The sequence below is a fragment of the Solenopsis invicta genome, chromosome 2 (assembly GCF_016802725.1).
Source record: "Solenopsis invicta isolate M01_SB chromosome 2, UNIL_Sinv_3.0, whole genome shotgun sequence".
Classification (NCBI taxonomy): domain Eukaryota; kingdom Metazoa; phylum Arthropoda; class Insecta; order Hymenoptera; family Formicidae; genus Solenopsis; species Solenopsis invicta.
The window spans coordinates 24,240,059-24,258,815 of NC_052665.1; the positions used below are offsets into that span (position 1 = coordinate 24,240,059).

An 18,757-nucleotide genomic window follows, 5' to 3' on the forward strand; every position below is an offset into this window, starting at 1 on the left:
TCAGAAAAAACATATAGAGGAGAGAGTTAACAAGGAAGCGGTGGTGATGAGAGAAGTGTGGAAGACAGGAAAAAAAAAAGTTTGAAAAGGATTAGTCGAGAAGGATATGGTTGTTCGACAGATTGGTTTAGACGGTAATGGGATATGGAGTAGAGATATGTGGCTGAAAAGAAAGAAAGAGGGTAAAGATACAAAACAGGTTCTTGAAGTGGATTTTGGGGGTTGGAAGGTACACGCCGGGGTACATGGTGACAGAGAAAATGCAGAAGGAAAAGTTGAGGGGGAGGGCAGGGTTGAAGGCATGGAGTTATAAAAAGAAACTGGGAGAGGGAGGGAGCTGGCAAGGTTGTGTTTGGAGGAAATGAGAGATAGAGCAAAGGTAGGAAAAGTGATGGGTAAATGGGAAAAGAAAAGGAAAGATTTTTGTGAGAAAAAGAGCTGGAGCTTAATTAAGATAGAAAATATGAGAGAGAGAAAAGAGTTGAGGAGAGAAAAGGTGGCAGGAGAGAGCAAGAGAGAGTAGGTGGCAGGAGGAAGAAAAATCGAAGAAAATTAAGGGCCCTAGATTTAACATATGGTATGGTAGAATGAAGGGTAAGGGGGTGCCGAAGTACCCAAAGAAGGAATAGAAAAAGAAAAGATGGCAGAGAGTGGCAAAGTATAGGCTGGGAGACGGGATGAGAGGGAGTAAATATTGGAAAAAGGATGAGAAAAGGAAGTATAGGATATGTGGAAGGGGAAAGAAAACTTGGGAGCACGTATAAGAGGAATGTACGAATTGGGGGATAGAAAAGGGATGGCAGGAGATGATGGATAAGGTCTTGGCAGGAGGCGGGGTGGGAGAGATTTGGATGAGGAGATTAGAGGAGGTGAGGGAGGGAGGAGAGTGGATGGGTATGAATGAGAGTGTGGAAGGAAGAGAGGAAAATGCGGCGGAAACGAAGGTCCGGAAAAAGAGTGTGGATGTATGAATGGATGAGTGATATCTCTCTCTCTCTCTCTCTCTCTCTCTCTCTCTCTCTCTCTCTCTCTCTCGTGCGTTGTAAAGGATGCAAGGAATAAAATGTTTAAATTTTATAAGCGGAGCGGAGATCCGTAGTGTACTCCGCAAGGAATAAAGTATCTTTACTATTATTTAACAATTAAAAACGGTTTAAAAATTATATGTACCAATTGAAAATATAAATTTGAAAAAAAATTTTATCCGTAGGGATCGAACCTGGGATCCCAGGCGTACTAGTCAACGTTCTAATGCCCTACGCTACGTCGTTTACTCGAGAATTCTTCTTTTGTAACGGTACTATAGATGCTGGAAATATTTAATCGTCATTTTCTCGAGAATGTCTAAGTTTCGCAAAAACCGGCTTTACTATACTAAAGGTCTGAGTGAATACTACACACTTATAAAATTTTATTTTATAAAATCGATGAGATTATTGTCGCAGCCTCCCTTTGTTAGCTGTATATGATTGTATCAACTTGTGTTATAGTTGGAAAGCACTGTATTACACAATGTCGCTTGTATACATAGCTGAAAAACACCCTCCAGAATTTCAGTCATATTGGATTAACCATTTTTGATTTTGAAATATTTCGGTTATTTTTAATTTTGGAATTTGTATAATCAACAATTTAAAAATCTGCAAAAAAAAAGTATCTTAGTATTTTATTCAAGTCTAATAAGCATTCTAATGCGCCATGTTAAATTGATTATTTTTATAATGTTACATTTTTCCACCTTATTAAATCAACAATTTTTAATTTTATAATTTTTATTGCAAATTCGTAATCATCAACGTCAAAAAGCAACTTACATGTACACATGTAAAAAATTTATCCAATAAAATTTAGTAGTTTGAATTGCCTTATTGTATCAATCATTTTTAATGAAATTTTTATTGCAGATTTGTCATTAGCAACTTTAACAGCCTAACTAACCTATGTGTTGAATACAAAATTTACACACTTGCAGAAAAGAGGCTTCAATGAAGATAAAATACTAATTTTTAAATCAATTTCTAAAGCACTTTAAAAATAATGTATTTAAATGATCTGTGAGGTACACAAGTACCAAAAATTGAAGAAACAATAGTTCCAAATGCATCGATCCTGATAAACATTTTAAATACTTTTTACGGTAGTTCCAACGGTGTTATCCTTCTAAAACTCACAAAACATAATATGTAGTAATTGCACATTTTCTTTGCTTATCTCCAAAATTTTTTTTACCATGTAAATTCAGTCAATTCACACACAAGTTTTACATACAAATGATTATTAAATGCGTTATACTTTTCCATAAATGTATAATAATAATCACGCTACTATATACAACTCTTCTAATGAGATTTATTGGAATTAGGCACAAACTTTTGCATTTACCCAATACATAATAGATATAATACGTATTATAATAATACATTATTAAAAGCACATTGCAAATATACTTATATAATTTTCTTGATTTTTAATTCAATAGTATATATAAATCTTGCAGATTGTCCATTCAAATTAAAAATGCCATATTATTATGAACCTATCAATTATAGTATTGCAACATTATATTGCAATATTCCTAATAGCGGATATTTTACCGTTGTTGCAATATTGCATCTATATTGCAGTAACATTTTGCAATGTTTTTACAATATCACAATTAACTACTTTTGCAATGTTCCCACAATCTTTCTGTGCTGTATAGGTAAAAATGAGATAAGAACATTTCTAATTTACCCTGGATCGAGAAGAAATCCTTTGTATTAAGCTATCTAGTATTCTACAATCATCATAATTATCTTCTAATAGAAATCTAACAAGCAATCGTAACAAACCAGGATCAGTTACAGATCGAAGAAACAAATCAAAATAAGCTGTGGCCGTCAGCAATTCTTCCACTGTCATCTGCAATTATTGTTTCAAAAAAATTAAAAGTTTATATACATATACACATACGCATGCACGCACAAAATAATATACAGTTTATTCATAATTTAAAAAACAATAACTTACGAATAATGTTAGTAATTAGTAATTTAAAAAATACTTTATGATCTACTAGTATAATAATTTACACATTCTTTTCATTAATCCTTTGTCTTTGAATTTAATGATTTATATTTGAGTTATTTATAATATTATTATATAAATTATTTTGATTTAAATAAACGATATAATTGATTCTCAAAACATTTCTATTTTTTGCTATACCCAAAAAATGTATGTGAAAGCTTTTGAGTAATCGCCGTGATCATATTGAAATTGTAACATCATAAGCAAGACATCACAAAAAGTTTCTTGCGTGCCATTTGTAAAGAAAGAGAATTTGGATAGAATAAAATAAAACAAAATACTATAAAATACTTATGAAAATGAACCTTAATTCTTGTTTTTCCTTCTGACAATCAGTAAATAGTAGTAAAAAGCACGTGAAGTGAAACTTATTCAGGCAAGAAAACACGGACAATTATTTAAAACAATTAAAAATATGCTTTTCTATATAAAATTCAAAGATAACTTTATTTATAATCCATTTTTATGAATTTAGTAAATACGGAACAAGTCACGTTTTTACAATAAACATAATCATGAAATAATATGCAAGACAAAATTTCATCGTCAACATATCACGCCTATTAGTTTTTTTTTTCCGTGACATTACCTCGCCATCGTCAACGCAAAATTCTCGGCAGAATACTCAGAAACCTTAATTGAAAGTGATTAACAAAACTCATTTATTTATTTATCTAATTGTAAAAAGATTTCAATAAAAATAATTCTTGAATAAAATAAAAACAATAAATGCTACAAAATTTTCCTTATTGGAAAAACGATATACAGAGCGATATACATTTTAATTGTCTATCTCAAATATATTATCAATAATACATAGTATAAAAAAAAATTTTTAGTGAAAAATTGTGTCTAAAGAAGAACAAATAGTAAAATTAATTTTCAAAAAAATCGATTTTTAACTCTTAAACCATGAAGTAAGATTAAGGAGCGGTAACTACATAGGCTGGGGAGAAAAAAGTTGGTCACAAAAAATGTTCCGAGTTCATTGAACGAAATAACTTGTACCATAGCGTCGCCATATTGAATCAGTATCATGAAGTAAATCATGATCAGTATATATACATATAATCTGTCACATTGCGCGTTGATATACAGAGGTATAGAAATAAGTTCTATAATTAATTTTGATAATTTTTAAAGATAGTATAGTTAAGTACATTTTATTTGTAATAATCATATAAAATTTAGAATAATACAGAATTACTTGTAGCTTATTTCAACTAAACTTTAACTAAAGTCAGTTTGTATAACATAAAATTGTTTGCACATTAATTGAATATAAATATTTAGTTATGAGCAATATATTTCATATTGATAATCAGAATACATTTTTTTAATAGATCTGAACATCAAAACAACATAAATATCCAATTAATTATTTGTGCGGATTGTTAATATGCAGGCAGTAATTTTTCCAAAAGTTGAGCGAGGTAATCAAATCTAGCAGGTCTATTCTGTAATTCTTAACAACTTTTTTTTATTATATATTTACACAGCTTTTTTAAAATATATCAGGGCAATGACGTAAACAATAACCGAACTGTCGTTAAAAGCCACGACACAAGCTTTTGCATAGCTGCATAACCGTATGCATAAAGAAATTGATTGGTCCATTTCCTTATGCATGTACTAACAGACCAATCAACTTCCTTATGCATACGATTATGCAGCTATGTAAAAGTCTGTGCTGCGGCCTTAAGAATCATTAATGTTTCCATAGCGACGCTATGGTCCAAATTATTCCGTTCAACCATATATGTAATACTCCTATATTGCTAACGGCAATGGAGAGCTGCCGAAAACATCGGTGCAGACGATCGTTTCTCACTTCCACAATTCGTGTACTTTCGCAATGCGCATGCACGTGTTCCCAACCTATATTTCATTACCACGTTTATTGTGTCCGACCAGTTCGACGTATTCATCAGTAGCTTTATATATTTCTGTATTCAGTGTTCAGTAGTGAATATTTAAAAAAGGAAATAATGCCGCGATCTTGTTATTTGTGTCAAAGAAAAACCACGGAGGATGAAAAGATTACTTTACATAAGTAAGTTTAATGACAAATAATGAAAGTACATACGTATCTGATTGTTTACAATAGTTAATAAGAATTAAATTATTCTTTTTAGATTTCCGAAAACACCCGAAATACGAAAAAAATAGATCGACGCTTGCGGATTCCATGAAAAAAATGTGTCCAAAATTTATATTTGCTCACATCACTTTGATTTACCTAATAACACTGAAAAGAGATTACCTCCTGGGGCTATACCCACTGTACAAATAACTGTACCAAATCAATCAGTTGAATTATCAAATGCATCAACAATGAGAAGTACTACAGTGAATACGTCGAAATCATTTGAAGTAAACATCTTCAATGCTGATGTAATGGATTGTGCTAACGCTGTTCATTCAATATCGGAAGCTTTAACTTATCATTCATGTAAGTTACATATAAATTATGTAGAAATAAAAATATGTACACTGAAAGAGGAAATAACATAAATGTCATTTTTGTGATATCCGAACTTCAATATCCGAAGTTTCCACTTATTATCCATGTAAGCTACATATAAATAATATAAGTGATATGGCTCAATAAATTAAAAATAATTAATATAATAGAAAGGCTATAAGGCTAAAGGCTAAATAAGTATTATTTTTGTGATAAATATTTTATATTTTTAGCTTGTGAAGAGAACATTTCTCCTCCTCGAAAGAAACGTATGTTTGCAGAGCCAAGATATATCTCAGAAATTAATACTAGTGACGTTAGCACACCGAGAAGAGCGAGAAGAGTAATCAGTTTTATTAAACAAAAGGATAAAAAGAAAAGTGAACAAATTAAATCTTTACAAGATGAAAACAGAAGACTTCGAAAGAAAATTGTTACATTGCAAGAACTAGTATCTCATTTGAAAGAATCAAAATTAATTTCTGAAGATGCTGCAGATAATTTAATAGTATGTTATGGATAATATGGACTAATAACGTATGGAATATTTTTTCTTAGGCTGGGTTGTTAATTATTATGAATAATTAATTTTTAGGATATTTTTTATAATTAATTTTTAGGATATTTTTTATAATTATTAATAAATGAATCGTAGAGTCAACTTAAAGGTGATAAAATAAGTATTATAAACTTGTTTCAATTATTTTCTTTCTATTATATTTAGAATACATTACCGGAAAGTGTGAAGGCGATAATATCAAGAAAAATAGGAAAAGGTGGTACTTATTCTCCTGCAATTCGCAGCTTTGCATTAACATTGCACTTTTATTCACCTAAAGCATTTAATTATGTACGAGAAAAGTGGAATAACTTGTTGCCAAATCCTTCTACGATACGAAATTGGTATCGTGTAGTTGATGGATCTCCAGGTTTCACAACAGAAGCATTAAATGCCATTGCAAAACGCAAGAATAATAATAATTCTAAACCTCTTATTATTAATTTAGTTATAGATGAAATGTCAATAAAGGAAGAAATGATTTATGATAAAAAAAGACTTCACGGTGGTATTGACTATGGTATTATAGAAAATGATAACGATTCTGCTCCTGCTGCTAATAACATGTTAGTGTTCATGGCAGTATCTCTAAATGATAGTTGGAAAGTTCCAATTGGATATTTTTTAATTAGATCATTAAACGGTTCAGAACGCGCGAATTTGTTAACACTTGCATTTGAACAATTAAATAATATAAATTGTAAAGTTTTTTCCATAACTTTTGATGGTGCTTCAAGTAATATTAGTATGTGTAATGCTTCAGGTGCAAACTTGCAATATGGAGAAAATTTCAAGCCATTCTTTACAAATCCTGTTACATTAGAAATATGTTACGTGTTTTATGATCTGTCACATGTTAAAATTAGTGAGAAGTACTTTAGGTGACAAACAAATTTTGAAAACATCAAGTGGTGAAAGAATTGAATGCTCATATAGTTAATCTTCACAAATTACAACAAAAAAAAGGCTTGAAAGCTGCAAATAAACTTACTAGTAAACATATTTATTATAACAATAACAGAATGAATGTTAAGTTAGCAATACAAACTTTAAGTGAAAGTGTATACAATTCACTTATGTTTTTATTAAACTTACCAGACCCTACAATAAACAGTCAATTTGCTAATTGCAAACCAACTGCTGAGTTTTGCTTAAATTTCAATAACATGGGTGATATATTAAATTGCAAAAATAAATTTTCTCGTCATAAGTTTAATACACCATTAACTTCTGAAAATTATGCACAACTACAAACACATGCTAAATACTTTGAAGAATATATTAATACATTACAAGACGCAAATGGCATTCCCATATTACGATCTGGTAGAAAAACTGGTTTCCTTGGACTAATTGTATGTTTAAGAAATATATTTCCTTTATTTGATTGTTTAAAGACCTTCGGGATGACATATTTGTTAACGTATAAATTATCTCAAGATTTTCTAGAAACATTTTTTAGTGCTATAAGGAGTCGTGGAGGATTTAATAACAATCCTAATGTTCTACAAGTAAAAAGTGCATACAAACGTCTATTAATCAGGCATGAAATAAAACAGTTTGATACCGGCAATTGTCTTTCAGATAGTTTTGAAATTTTGCACGTATCATCGAATCCAAAAAAAATTAAATGTCCCATAGTAAATGAAGAAATTGAAAACTATGATGAAGAAATATTGGCTTTTGATCATGACTATATGAAAACAATGTGGCAGCTAACATCATATGTAGACAATATAGTTCAATATATAGTAGGATATATTTGTAATAAACTGTATAACATTATAAATTGTGAAATATGTAAAACTCAGTTAGTAGGTGAAAAAATGCCTTTATTATCAGAACTTAAAAATAGAGGGCCATATTTAAAACCATCTGATGATGTTTGCATTATCTGTAAGGTATCAGAAACCACAATTCGGCAGTATACGGACGAATTAAAAAAAAATAATATTAAACAGTTTTTAACAAATATCATACTTCGTAGATTATCGTCTCCATTTTCTAACAATACCATGCAAGATTACATATTCACTCAAGAAATATTCGATAACCATAGAACGCAATTGTGTAAACATATTGTATCACTGTACATTGATGTAAGATTGTTTCATGAAGCCAAAAATATGTCTAGCAAAGACGATTACGTTCGTCAAAAAAATACAAATCTTATTTTATTTCATCATCAGTAATATTAATACTCTATAATTAGGATTGTGCAAAATTTTGTACTTTTAATATATATAGTATGTTGTGTTTTATAAATAATAAAAACATGTTCAAGTTATAAACACGCTTATATTTATTTCCATTCATATTTTAACGTATTTTATGTATTTTTGAAATTAATTGTAACTGTATTTATTAATAATTAATAATATATGCACCAATAATTCACAATTAGAAAACTCACATTTAATTTATTTTTTATGTAAGTGTAAAAGTTAAAGAAATTACTAAGAAATCAAATGTGACTTTAATAATTATAGATTTTAGATATGGTATTTCTTTTAATTGTACTTTATAATATCTAACCTCTACAATACACGTATGCCATAAGTGCACGCGCATACGTTCCCACGCATGCGCATTGCGAAAGTACACGATTTGTGGGAGCGAGAAGTCGATTTTCTATCTCACTCTCTTGGCACACCCCCCACTCTCAAAAAGAGGCTGCGTTAGCAATATAGGAGTATTACATATATGCGTTCAATGAACACAGAACACTTTTCGTGACCACTTTCAATATCTCTGCAATTACCTCTCCTTAATTTTACTTCATGCCTTAAACACATAAGTAGATCTGGGAGACCTTCCCGAAAAAACTTTCATGCTATTTCATTTTAGTTAAGTAATGAAGTTAGTCAGTTGTAGCAGTCGATAAAAGAGACTTCAAACTTTTTTCCATCTAGCCCGACTCTTTTTTCTCATTCCATCTTCATACAGTAAGCGATCAAAAATCTAAGGCAATTTTCAATACGTATTTAAGGGTTAAGATTACATGAAAGTCATCGCTATTTTTTAACTTTCAGAGTGTGACATACAGGATAATTCAAAATAACATATTGATCCCGTTACTGGCTTTGTAATCAAATTCTGAGATGATTTTTTCTTTGGCAAAAATTTGTCCGAAGCTTACAAGCAAACCTACCCAAGTGTTACACTCCAATTTTGATGAGCTTTGAATATGTTGTATTCTAGGTCAAAATAAGAGATACGTATTTTTTTTATACGGGACTATACGCACTTTTAGGGGGTGAAACACCCTTCTGAAAAAAATCGATTTTTTTCTTTCGAAGCGTATATCGTTGAAACTATAAGAGATAGAGAAAAATGTTCTAAATAAAAGTTAAATGGCATAAAAAGTACTTTATAAAAATGATAAAAAATTTTAATTTTAATTTTTTTTTATACTTTCCTCCATCACATACCTATTTTTTTCAAAATTTTTATTTTTTTTTATACGCAAAATAAAGCTTATTTTATTACAAATTTAACGATATAAGATGAAGTTATGTTCCGACATTCCAATGTTTCCAAAATAATTAAAAACCTCTCTATACGCATGGTACGCGTGTCCGTTTGTGCGCTACGGAAGTGCCCCCCTCCGATTTTGACGAGCCTTTAATATATTGTAGTACAGATAAAAATATGGGACACGTATTTTTATATACCATATGACTGTCAAGAGGGTGAAACACGCTCTTGAAGTAAATCAATTTTTTAATTTCTGAGGTAATACCGTCAAAACAAAAAAGATATAAAAAAAGGTTTCAAATAAAAGTTTTATGGATTTCTGTGTACTTTATAACAGTTTGCTCAGATTTTTCAAAAATGTCATTTTTCTCAAAATTCCCTTCCTCTTCTAAATTTCTAAAAAATTTAAAATTTACCTTATATGTACACTGCGGTGCAATGATTCAAAGGGTCATAGTAGATGGCTGACTTACCGACGCCACAGTCTAACATATACAATGTATGCTAGATTGTGGTGTTGGTAAGTCAGCCATCTACTATGACCCTTCGAATTGTTGCACCGCACTGTACATCAAAACTTATAGCATATTTAACAACAAATTCAAACATGTATGATAATGTTATAGTCCGAAGACACATTTTTCAGAAATAAACTAAAAATTATATCGCTATACACGCGTCCCATTCATATCTGGTTTATGGCGTTTATTGTTCATATCCCTGATTAAAAAGACTGCTAGAAAACGATAGAAAGTATCAGAAACCTGATTCAAAACAATAGAATTCTATCGTTTCTGACACTTTCTATCGTTTTGTATCGGTTTTTTTTTATCAGGGATTGTTTTTATTTAATTAACTACAAGACCTTTTAAATTATTATATTTTTGTATACTTTTTTAGGTTTAATTTTATTAATTATTTTTATTTCTTATTCATTTATTTATTTATTTATTTTTTAAATAAATTTAAGGCCGATAAACGAGCAATTACGGTGGACACATATAAAATATTTATTCCGTTACAAAATCAGTGGGACATTTCGGACTTACTTGTCCTTCTTCAACTGTGTACAAGTTATTTACATGATTTCGGATCAAAACAAATTAGATTCCTCCATATTGAGTGTATGTCCGGATATTGCAATCTGTCCGTCATTTTTACCATGTTGACATGATGTAAATGTTACGTAACGCTAAGTCATTGGTGAGACGACGTTTCATAAATGCATGTCTCTGTGTGCGAATTTTAGTGTCAACCGGTACCATGATAATAATTTAGACAAACTACAAAGGTTAAAATAAATAATGATAATTTAGACACAAAAACGGTTGTAATAAATAACATTGATATAAAATTGAACGAAGAGCGGAGAAAATGAATAAAATGAATAAAACTCACTCAACACAATGCAACAGTTTAAAAATAAATAATAATACTATGGAGGAAGTAACGAACGATAAACGGAGCGTGTCCGTTTACGTAACAATAAACGTTAAATCTGAAACTGAGTTCAAGGAGACAGAGGATCGAGATCAATACACTACAATGTGTTCCTAAACTTAGCAAACCAATCTGTTAAGTAATTCAAAGTAAGATTCATGTAGAAGCTCAGTGTCTGTTTGCAAGTTGAGACCGTTAGTTTGTTCTTTTATGTGTATCATTTCTGAAATTAGTCTTTTGTAGTATCTGGCTTCTACATCTAAGATTGTTGCATTGTTCCAATCTATTGAATGACTATGTTGAATGATATGATCTGAAATTACAGAATGCTTCGATGAATCCAATTTTAAGTTACTCATGTGTTTTTTTATTCTCGTGTTTAATTTTCTTTTTGTTTGGCTCACGTAAGAGGCATCGCAGTCGCTACATTTTAATTTGTATACAACGTTGTTCGTGGAGATGAAATTATTTGTCTTTCTGTGTTTTTACGATCTTATTAAGTCGATTTAAACATCTGTAGCCTGTTATAAATTTACTCTTGTCAATGACAGAATTTACCATTTCGAATACGTTTTTTATATACGAGATAGTGAAAAATTTCTTAGCATTTTCAGATTCGCATTCCTTCTGAATGTTGTCTTTTGTTAGCAAGTTTGTCATTGATAAGTTTTTTTGGTCTAAAATTTATTTTGTTGAAGATTAATTCTAGAGGATAGCCGTTGTCTCTCAGTAGTTGTATAACCAATTCTAAATTTTTTTGATGAAATACCGGGTCAGAAAGTAAAATTGCTGTCCACAAGTCCATAAATCGTTCCGATTTTGTGGCATTGCGGATGGCTTGAAAAATATGATAGATAGCGGCCTGAGAAAATGTCTTTGTGAAACCAATCGATTTTTAGAGAGGTTCCAGACCTTATTAGTTTCATGTCTAAAAAGTTGAGATAACGGTTATTCTCGTACTTTATGGTGAACTGTAATCGGTAATGATATGTGTTGAATGTAAGAATAAGTAGCGAGTAGTAGCAAGAATATCCCTCACTCGATCGTGTGGTACTACCATAATTATGTCGTTAACTTATCTTCTATACAACGGAATTTTTAATTATTTAAAATTAAATAATTTATTTAATTTATACACGCTGTCCTACAATGCGTTTTTTCACACAATACTAGTGTACACTTAACATGTATAACCTAAATTACATTAGACAATTTTTTGAAAGCCACACTTCATTCTTGTTAAAAAAATGGATTGAAAAAATTGTTGAAAAATTTGTTGAAAAAATGGACACAAACTACAAAATCGTTAAAGACACGACACAATTAGAATTTCTCAAGCACTGCAAAACACACTACGTATTTCCGTCACATTTGTTTCTCATACGTCAAGGGATATTTAACTTCACTCATCACAGGAACGTTCGAAAACTAGATAGGTTACTACACAATGTAAAGAGGGGGATTCTAAACATCAAAATTTTTGAATTACATAGACGCATTTCCTACTTAAACAATAAACAAAATTCCGTAGCGTATTGATCTCGATCCACTGTCTCCTTGAACTCAGTTTCAGATTTAACGTTGAGCAAAACGGACACGCTCCGTTCATCGTTCGTTACTTCCTCCATAGTATTATTATTTATTCTCAAACGGTTGCATTGTGTTGAGTGAGTTTTATTCATTTTATTCATTTTCTCCGCTCTTCGTTCAATTTTATATCAATGTTATTTATTACAACCGTTTTTGTGTCTAAACTATCATTATTTATTTTAACCTTTGTAGTCTGTCCAAATTATTATCATGGTACCGGTTGACACTAAAATTCGCACACAGAGACATGCATTTATGAAACGTCGTCTCACCAATGACTTAGCGTTACGTAACATCTACATCATGTCAACATGGTAAAAATGACGGACAGATTGCAATATCCGGACATACACTCAATATGGAGGAATCTAATTTGTTTTGATCCGAAATCATGTAAATAACTTGTACACAGCTGAAAAAGGACAAGTAAGTCCGAAATGTCCCACTGACTTTGTAACGGAATAAATATTTTATATGTGTCCACCGTAATTGCTCGTTTATCGGCCTTAAATTTATTTAAAAAATAAGTAAATAAATAAATAAATAAGAAATAAAAGTAATCAATAAAATTAAACCTAAAAAAGTATACAAAAATATAATAATACAAAAAGTCTTGTAGTCAATTAAATAAAAAAAAAAACAATATGAACAATAGACGCCATAAAGGGGATATGAATGGGGCGCGTGTATAGCAATATAATTTTTAGTTTATTTCTGAAAAATGTGTCTTCGGACTATAACATTATCATACATGAATTTGTTGTTAAATATGCTATAAGTTTTGATGTACATATAAGGTAAATTTTAAATTTTTCAGAAATTTAGAGGAGAAAGGAGATTTTGAGAAAAATGACATTTTAAAAAAATCTGAGCAAACTGTTATAAAGTACACAAAAATCCATAAAACTTTTATTTAAAATCTTTTTTTATATCTTTTTTTGTTTCGACGGTATTACCTCAAAAATTAAAAAATCGATTTACTTCAAGAGCGTGTTTCAGTCTTTCCCTCTTGACAGTCATATAGTATATAAAAAATACGTGCCCCATATTTTTATCTGTACTACAACATATTAAAGGCTCGTCAAAATCGGAGGGGGGCACTTCCGTAGCGCACAAACGGGTACGCGTACCATGCGTATAGAGAGGTTTTTAATTATTTTGGAAACATTGGAATGTCGGAACAAAACTTCATCTTATATCGTTGAATTCGTAATAAAATAAGCTTTATTTTGCATATAAAAAAAATAAAAATTTTGAAAAAAATAGGTTTGTAGTGAGAAAAAATATAAAAAAAATGAAATAAAAATTTTATCACTTTTATAAAGCACTTTTCAAACCATTCAACTTTCTTTTCGAACATTTTTCTCTATCTCTTATAGTTTCAACGATATACGCTTCGAAAGAAAAAAATCGATTTTTTCAGAAGGGTGTTTCACCCCCTAAAAGTGCGTATGAGCCCGTATAAAAAAAATATGTGTCTCTTATTTTGACCTAAAATACAACATATTCAAAAGTCATCAAAATCGGAGTGTAATACTTGGGTAGGTTTGCTTGTTAGTTTTCAAATTATAAGAAGAATTAGTTAGCGTATGACGGGTCGGATACAAATGGTAGACAGGAGCGGCGCGATTCACTGTTACACGTGGATGTTTCCGTGAAGCGCCTGTTGCGCTCAATTGACAACAGTACACGGACAACATATTCCTATTTAAATTCTCTCTCTCTCTCCCTCTCTCTCGCGCGCGCGCGCGCGGAGAAGATGTGTCGAGAGTCGCTCCGTAAATGTAATAACTTTTGAGTAATTTAAAGTGAGAAAAGACGTAAAATAAATTATTTGACTTACGCATAGACCAAGGATAACTGTGAAAGTTATCTAGTCGGGATATGGTGATCTGTGAATGTGAGCAGTGAAATTGTTGTTCGGGACATCAAAGTTTCACAAGACAGTAGACATTATACGTGGATACAATAGTGCTGACGTGTGTAAGTGGATCACAGGTGACAAATCACTTAGGCTAATATTAACGGTTTCTGCCGGTAATTATCAGCATAGACGAGGAATATGCAGAATCCCGATGCTCGGCATGTAGGAAAGCAATTAAGAGCAAAGTTGTTAAATGTAAAACTTGCCCGAAGCTTTTTTACCATCCAGGATGTGTAATTAAGCATAAAATTCCTGATAGAAACCAAGAGTATGTGCCGTGTAAAGACCCATTTGAGGAATTTTTGATATTGAGAAAGTACCGACACCGATAGAAAAAGATAGGACATCATCAACAGAATCTGTAGGGTCTACAGGAGCGATCACAACAATGAGCAGTGGAAGTAAAGGGTCAGGTATTGATTTAAAAATAGATTGGATTATAAGAGCTGTAAAAGAAATAAAAGATGAAGTGGTGCGTAAAAATGAAATTAAAATAATGATTAAAGAAGTAGTTTAAGAAGAATTAGAAAATGTCAAGCAAGAACTGGAAAATTTGAAAAAAATGATACAGGGAACAGCATATGGATCTAAGGAAGAACCACAGAGAAGCTACAGTGAAACGGTTAAAGAAAAGAAGAAAGAAAAACGTTATAATTGTAAAACCAAAATTGCAACAGGAGAGGAAAGACACAGAAAAAATAATAAAAAAGAGGGTAGATAAAAAAAATATAGCAATGGAAGTAACGAAATTAAAGAAAGGAAGCAAAAGAGTAGTAATTATGGGTTGTGAAACTGGAGAAGAGGTAAAAAAATTGAAAGAGACAGTACAAGCTAAGCTGAGAGAAAATTATAAAGTGCTGGAGTCGTCTCAATCGAAACCAAAAATAAAAATTGTTAATATAAATTTAGAAAAGATGAACTTAGATAAAAATAAACTTATAAATACAATTAAGAAGCAAAATAAAATAAATACAGTAAATGTGCGAATTGTGAAGAGAATGGTTAAAGAAAAGAGTAACAATCAAAGAAGAAGAAATGAAGAAGGATTAATAATAATGGAAGTAGATGAAAAGACGCACGAGCTGATACTGAAGAAATCAAAACAAAATATAGGATGGAAAAAATGTCCTGAATTTAATTACGTCAATGTCAAATGATGTTTTAAATGCTGGGGTACTTCCACATTGCTGAAAATTGTACGAGAGAAGAAACATGCTGCAAATGTGCAAGGAATCATAGCTCGCGTGTTTGCACAGCGACGAAGAGCAAATGTATGAATTGTATGTTCAAAAATAGAACATACAATCTAAAGATAAATGACGAACATGAAGCCATCAATCGAGAATGTCCGATTTTTAAGAGGGCATTACAGAAAGAGAAGATGAAAAAATTCGGCGCACATTCTGGTTGAATTTGAAGAAGTATATAAAATCACACGAATAAATATAGACACTAAGATCTAGCTGCAACCAAAGAAAGCTTTCTTACTTTCAAATAATTATGTAGACAAATGTGCAGAGCTTACCAGCGCACATAGACAAACTGCAATATCAGGTTATAAAAAGGATAAATCCTATGATGATAGCGATGTCGAAGACCAGACTGATTAGTGAGATAGAAGACAGTGAAGTAAATGTTCCGGGTTACACTGTAATTAAATGTGATGACCAAAATAGGAACACAGGGGGAGTTATGTATTTAGAAGACAATATTAGATATAAAGTAATATTAATAAAAAAGTTAAAATCAAATTGCTGGTGTGCTGCGAAAGAGATAAAAGAAAAACTATATAAAGGAGTGATAATGGTAATATATCACTTACCAAGCACATCGCACGGCAATTTCATGAAATTTTTTGAGGATATAGTAGAGGAGTTAATAATTGATAGGTATAGGAATGCGCGGGGACAAGAAATAAACCGATTAAGGCTTATCAAACCAGATAAACACTTTTATTCTATCGTGAAATACAAGCTATGTATACGGAACGCACATGAGTGAACGTGGTTAAAAAAAGGCGCGAACCGGTAAAAGTAACTATATGCATGAAAGCTATAGACAAAGATACGAAACCGAGAAATGTAAGTCAGTCAACGAGCGCCGTATGCGCTGCGAGTGTAAGAGCCCGAACAGACTTGAGTGTAAGTAGAGGGCGTGAATACTTCAACTCTAACAATAATAAAAGGAGAATGCATGGTAATAGGAGATTTTAATATAGATCTTATGACGGACTCGTTTTATGCAAAGAAATTGCAAGAGATAATGGGTGCATCCAGATGCGCGATCGCTCACTGAGAGCGTAAGTAGCAATTAAAGATGATTGGTTCTTACCTTTGGATCCAGCCAATGTTCTTTAATTGCTACTTGCGCTTTCAGTAAACGGTTGCGCATCTGGATGCACCCAATGTTAAGCTTGGATATGAAACAGTATGTGAACAAACAGACGAGAGTTACGAAAGACAGTCATACAATTATAGATTTAATTTTCTCTAATAATAATAAAATAGTACAAGTAATTCATAAACCTAAGATTACGGACCATGCGTGGTTGAAAGTAGAGTTGAATGTGAGTAAAATTGAAAGTAAATACAGAAAATTTAGCGCTAGAAATTACAAAGAGTTCGATGAAGATAAATTTGTTATATTAGTAAAAAACAAATTACAAGAAAGTCAGTGATAGCAATGTGAATGTATGGGTGTGAGTGAGAGAGCAAAAAAATTTGTTAACAGTATAGTAGATGCGTAGATGTAATAGCACCGAAGAAAAAATTTAGAATTCCAAAAGTATGGGAGGGAAAAAATGGTTCTCAGATGAAATAAGAGAAGCTGCGGATAGAAAGGATAAGGCATATAGGAAAGCATTGTATGGCAATACCGAACAAAATTGGTCCCAGTATAAAATTGAAAGAAATGGAGTAGTAAAATTAATCAGGGAAAAAAAGAAAGAATATTACAAAAGAAATGATAGATCTTAATAAAGAAAATCCTACGACTATGTGAAAAACCTTGAAAGAAGTAATTAGAGGCAAGCCAGTAAGTATAAAGAAAGTAGAAAATATAGATTTTGAGATCTTAGGCGATACCGAAAAGTGCAATATAGCCGATAAATTTAATTTATATTATATACAAAGTATTAATAATATAGTAAACTCTGTAAAGGTAGATAGATCCAGCAGTAATATAATTGAATTTTGGATGAATATAAATAAGAAAACTATACTAGAGAACAAAAGAATTATGGAAAGTTTTGAGGTTGTTACACTAGAGCAGCTAAAAGAAATAGTGGGATTACCAAAAAAGAAAAGTACGGAAGAGAGAATAACTAGTGATATATTAAAGGTAGTTTTTCCTGTAATAAAAAAAAAATTTCCGATTTTAATAAATAATTCTTTAAGAGAAGGTCACTGTCCAGAAGGATGGAAAATCTCTACTATAATACCAATCCCAACGATACATAAAGCCAAAAAAGCGAGTAAATATAGGCCATTAATATGTTACCAATATATGAAAAAGTGCTAGAATTAGTAGTAAAAGAACAACTTGAAACATATTTGAAAACAAACGGTATTATAACAGAGCATCAGGCGTGATTTAGAAAATATTATTCGTGTAAAACGGCGATTCAATCTGTCATAGACGAATGAAAATTAATAGTGAGCAAAAGAAAAATAGTAGGAGTTATCTTCATGAATCTTAAAAGAGCGTTTAAAACGTTAGAAAAAAATTATTAAAAAAAATATATCAATACGGAATTAGAGAAATGACCTTAGAGTGGTTCAAATCATACTTAAATAATAGGAAACAATAAGTACGATTCAATCAAATATGGTCTAAGATATTTACGTGTACTTTTCACCAACTGATCTATTTCTTTAAGCGCGTTCCACTTAGCGTGCCAGATAAATACGTCTAATATTTAAATAAATAAAAAAATATTGAGTATGAATATGAGTATGAATACAAGTTTTTTTGTATTCATAGGAAATAAATAAATATTTTTTTGTTTGATTTAAATAATTACATTTACGAATATAATTACAAATATTTTCAATGTCGCATTCACTTCCACTGTCAGGATGCAGCTCGTGTGCAGCGTGAAATCAAATTAATGCGATGAATTTTTATGGTGAAAAGCAATTTATTATACTACTTTCTATATAAAATTTGATTAGTTTTACTTTTCTGCTTAAAATTTGAATTTGGATACAGGATCACGAAGATGGTTATCTTATTC

At 31.0% G+C, this 18,757-nt stretch overlaps 1 protein-coding gene and 1 long non-coding RNA gene across 11 annotated transcripts in view; one reads left to right on the plus strand and one right to left on the minus strand.

Moving 5' to 3' along the window:
* The window catches only part of LOC105201598 (UPF0518 protein CPIJ015043), a 133,179-nt gene that overhangs the window by 54,685 nt on the left and 59,737 nt on the right, over positions 1-18,757 (minus strand). For all 10 annotated transcript variants that reach the window (XM_039446109.1, XM_039446108.1, XM_039446112.1 and 7 more), the window contains one exon: positions 2,734-2,901. In XM_039446109.1, the coding sequence (XP_039302043.1) occupies positions 2,734-2,901 (168 nt within the window). The remainder of the gene's footprint in view (positions 1-2,733; positions 2,902-18,757) is intronic.
* LOC120356986 lies at positions 4,701-5,398 on the plus strand. The gene is made up of 2 exons (XR_005574192.1): positions 4,701-5,122; positions 5,205-5,398. It is a non-coding gene; the product is annotated as an uncharacterized LOC120356986 (long non-coding RNA).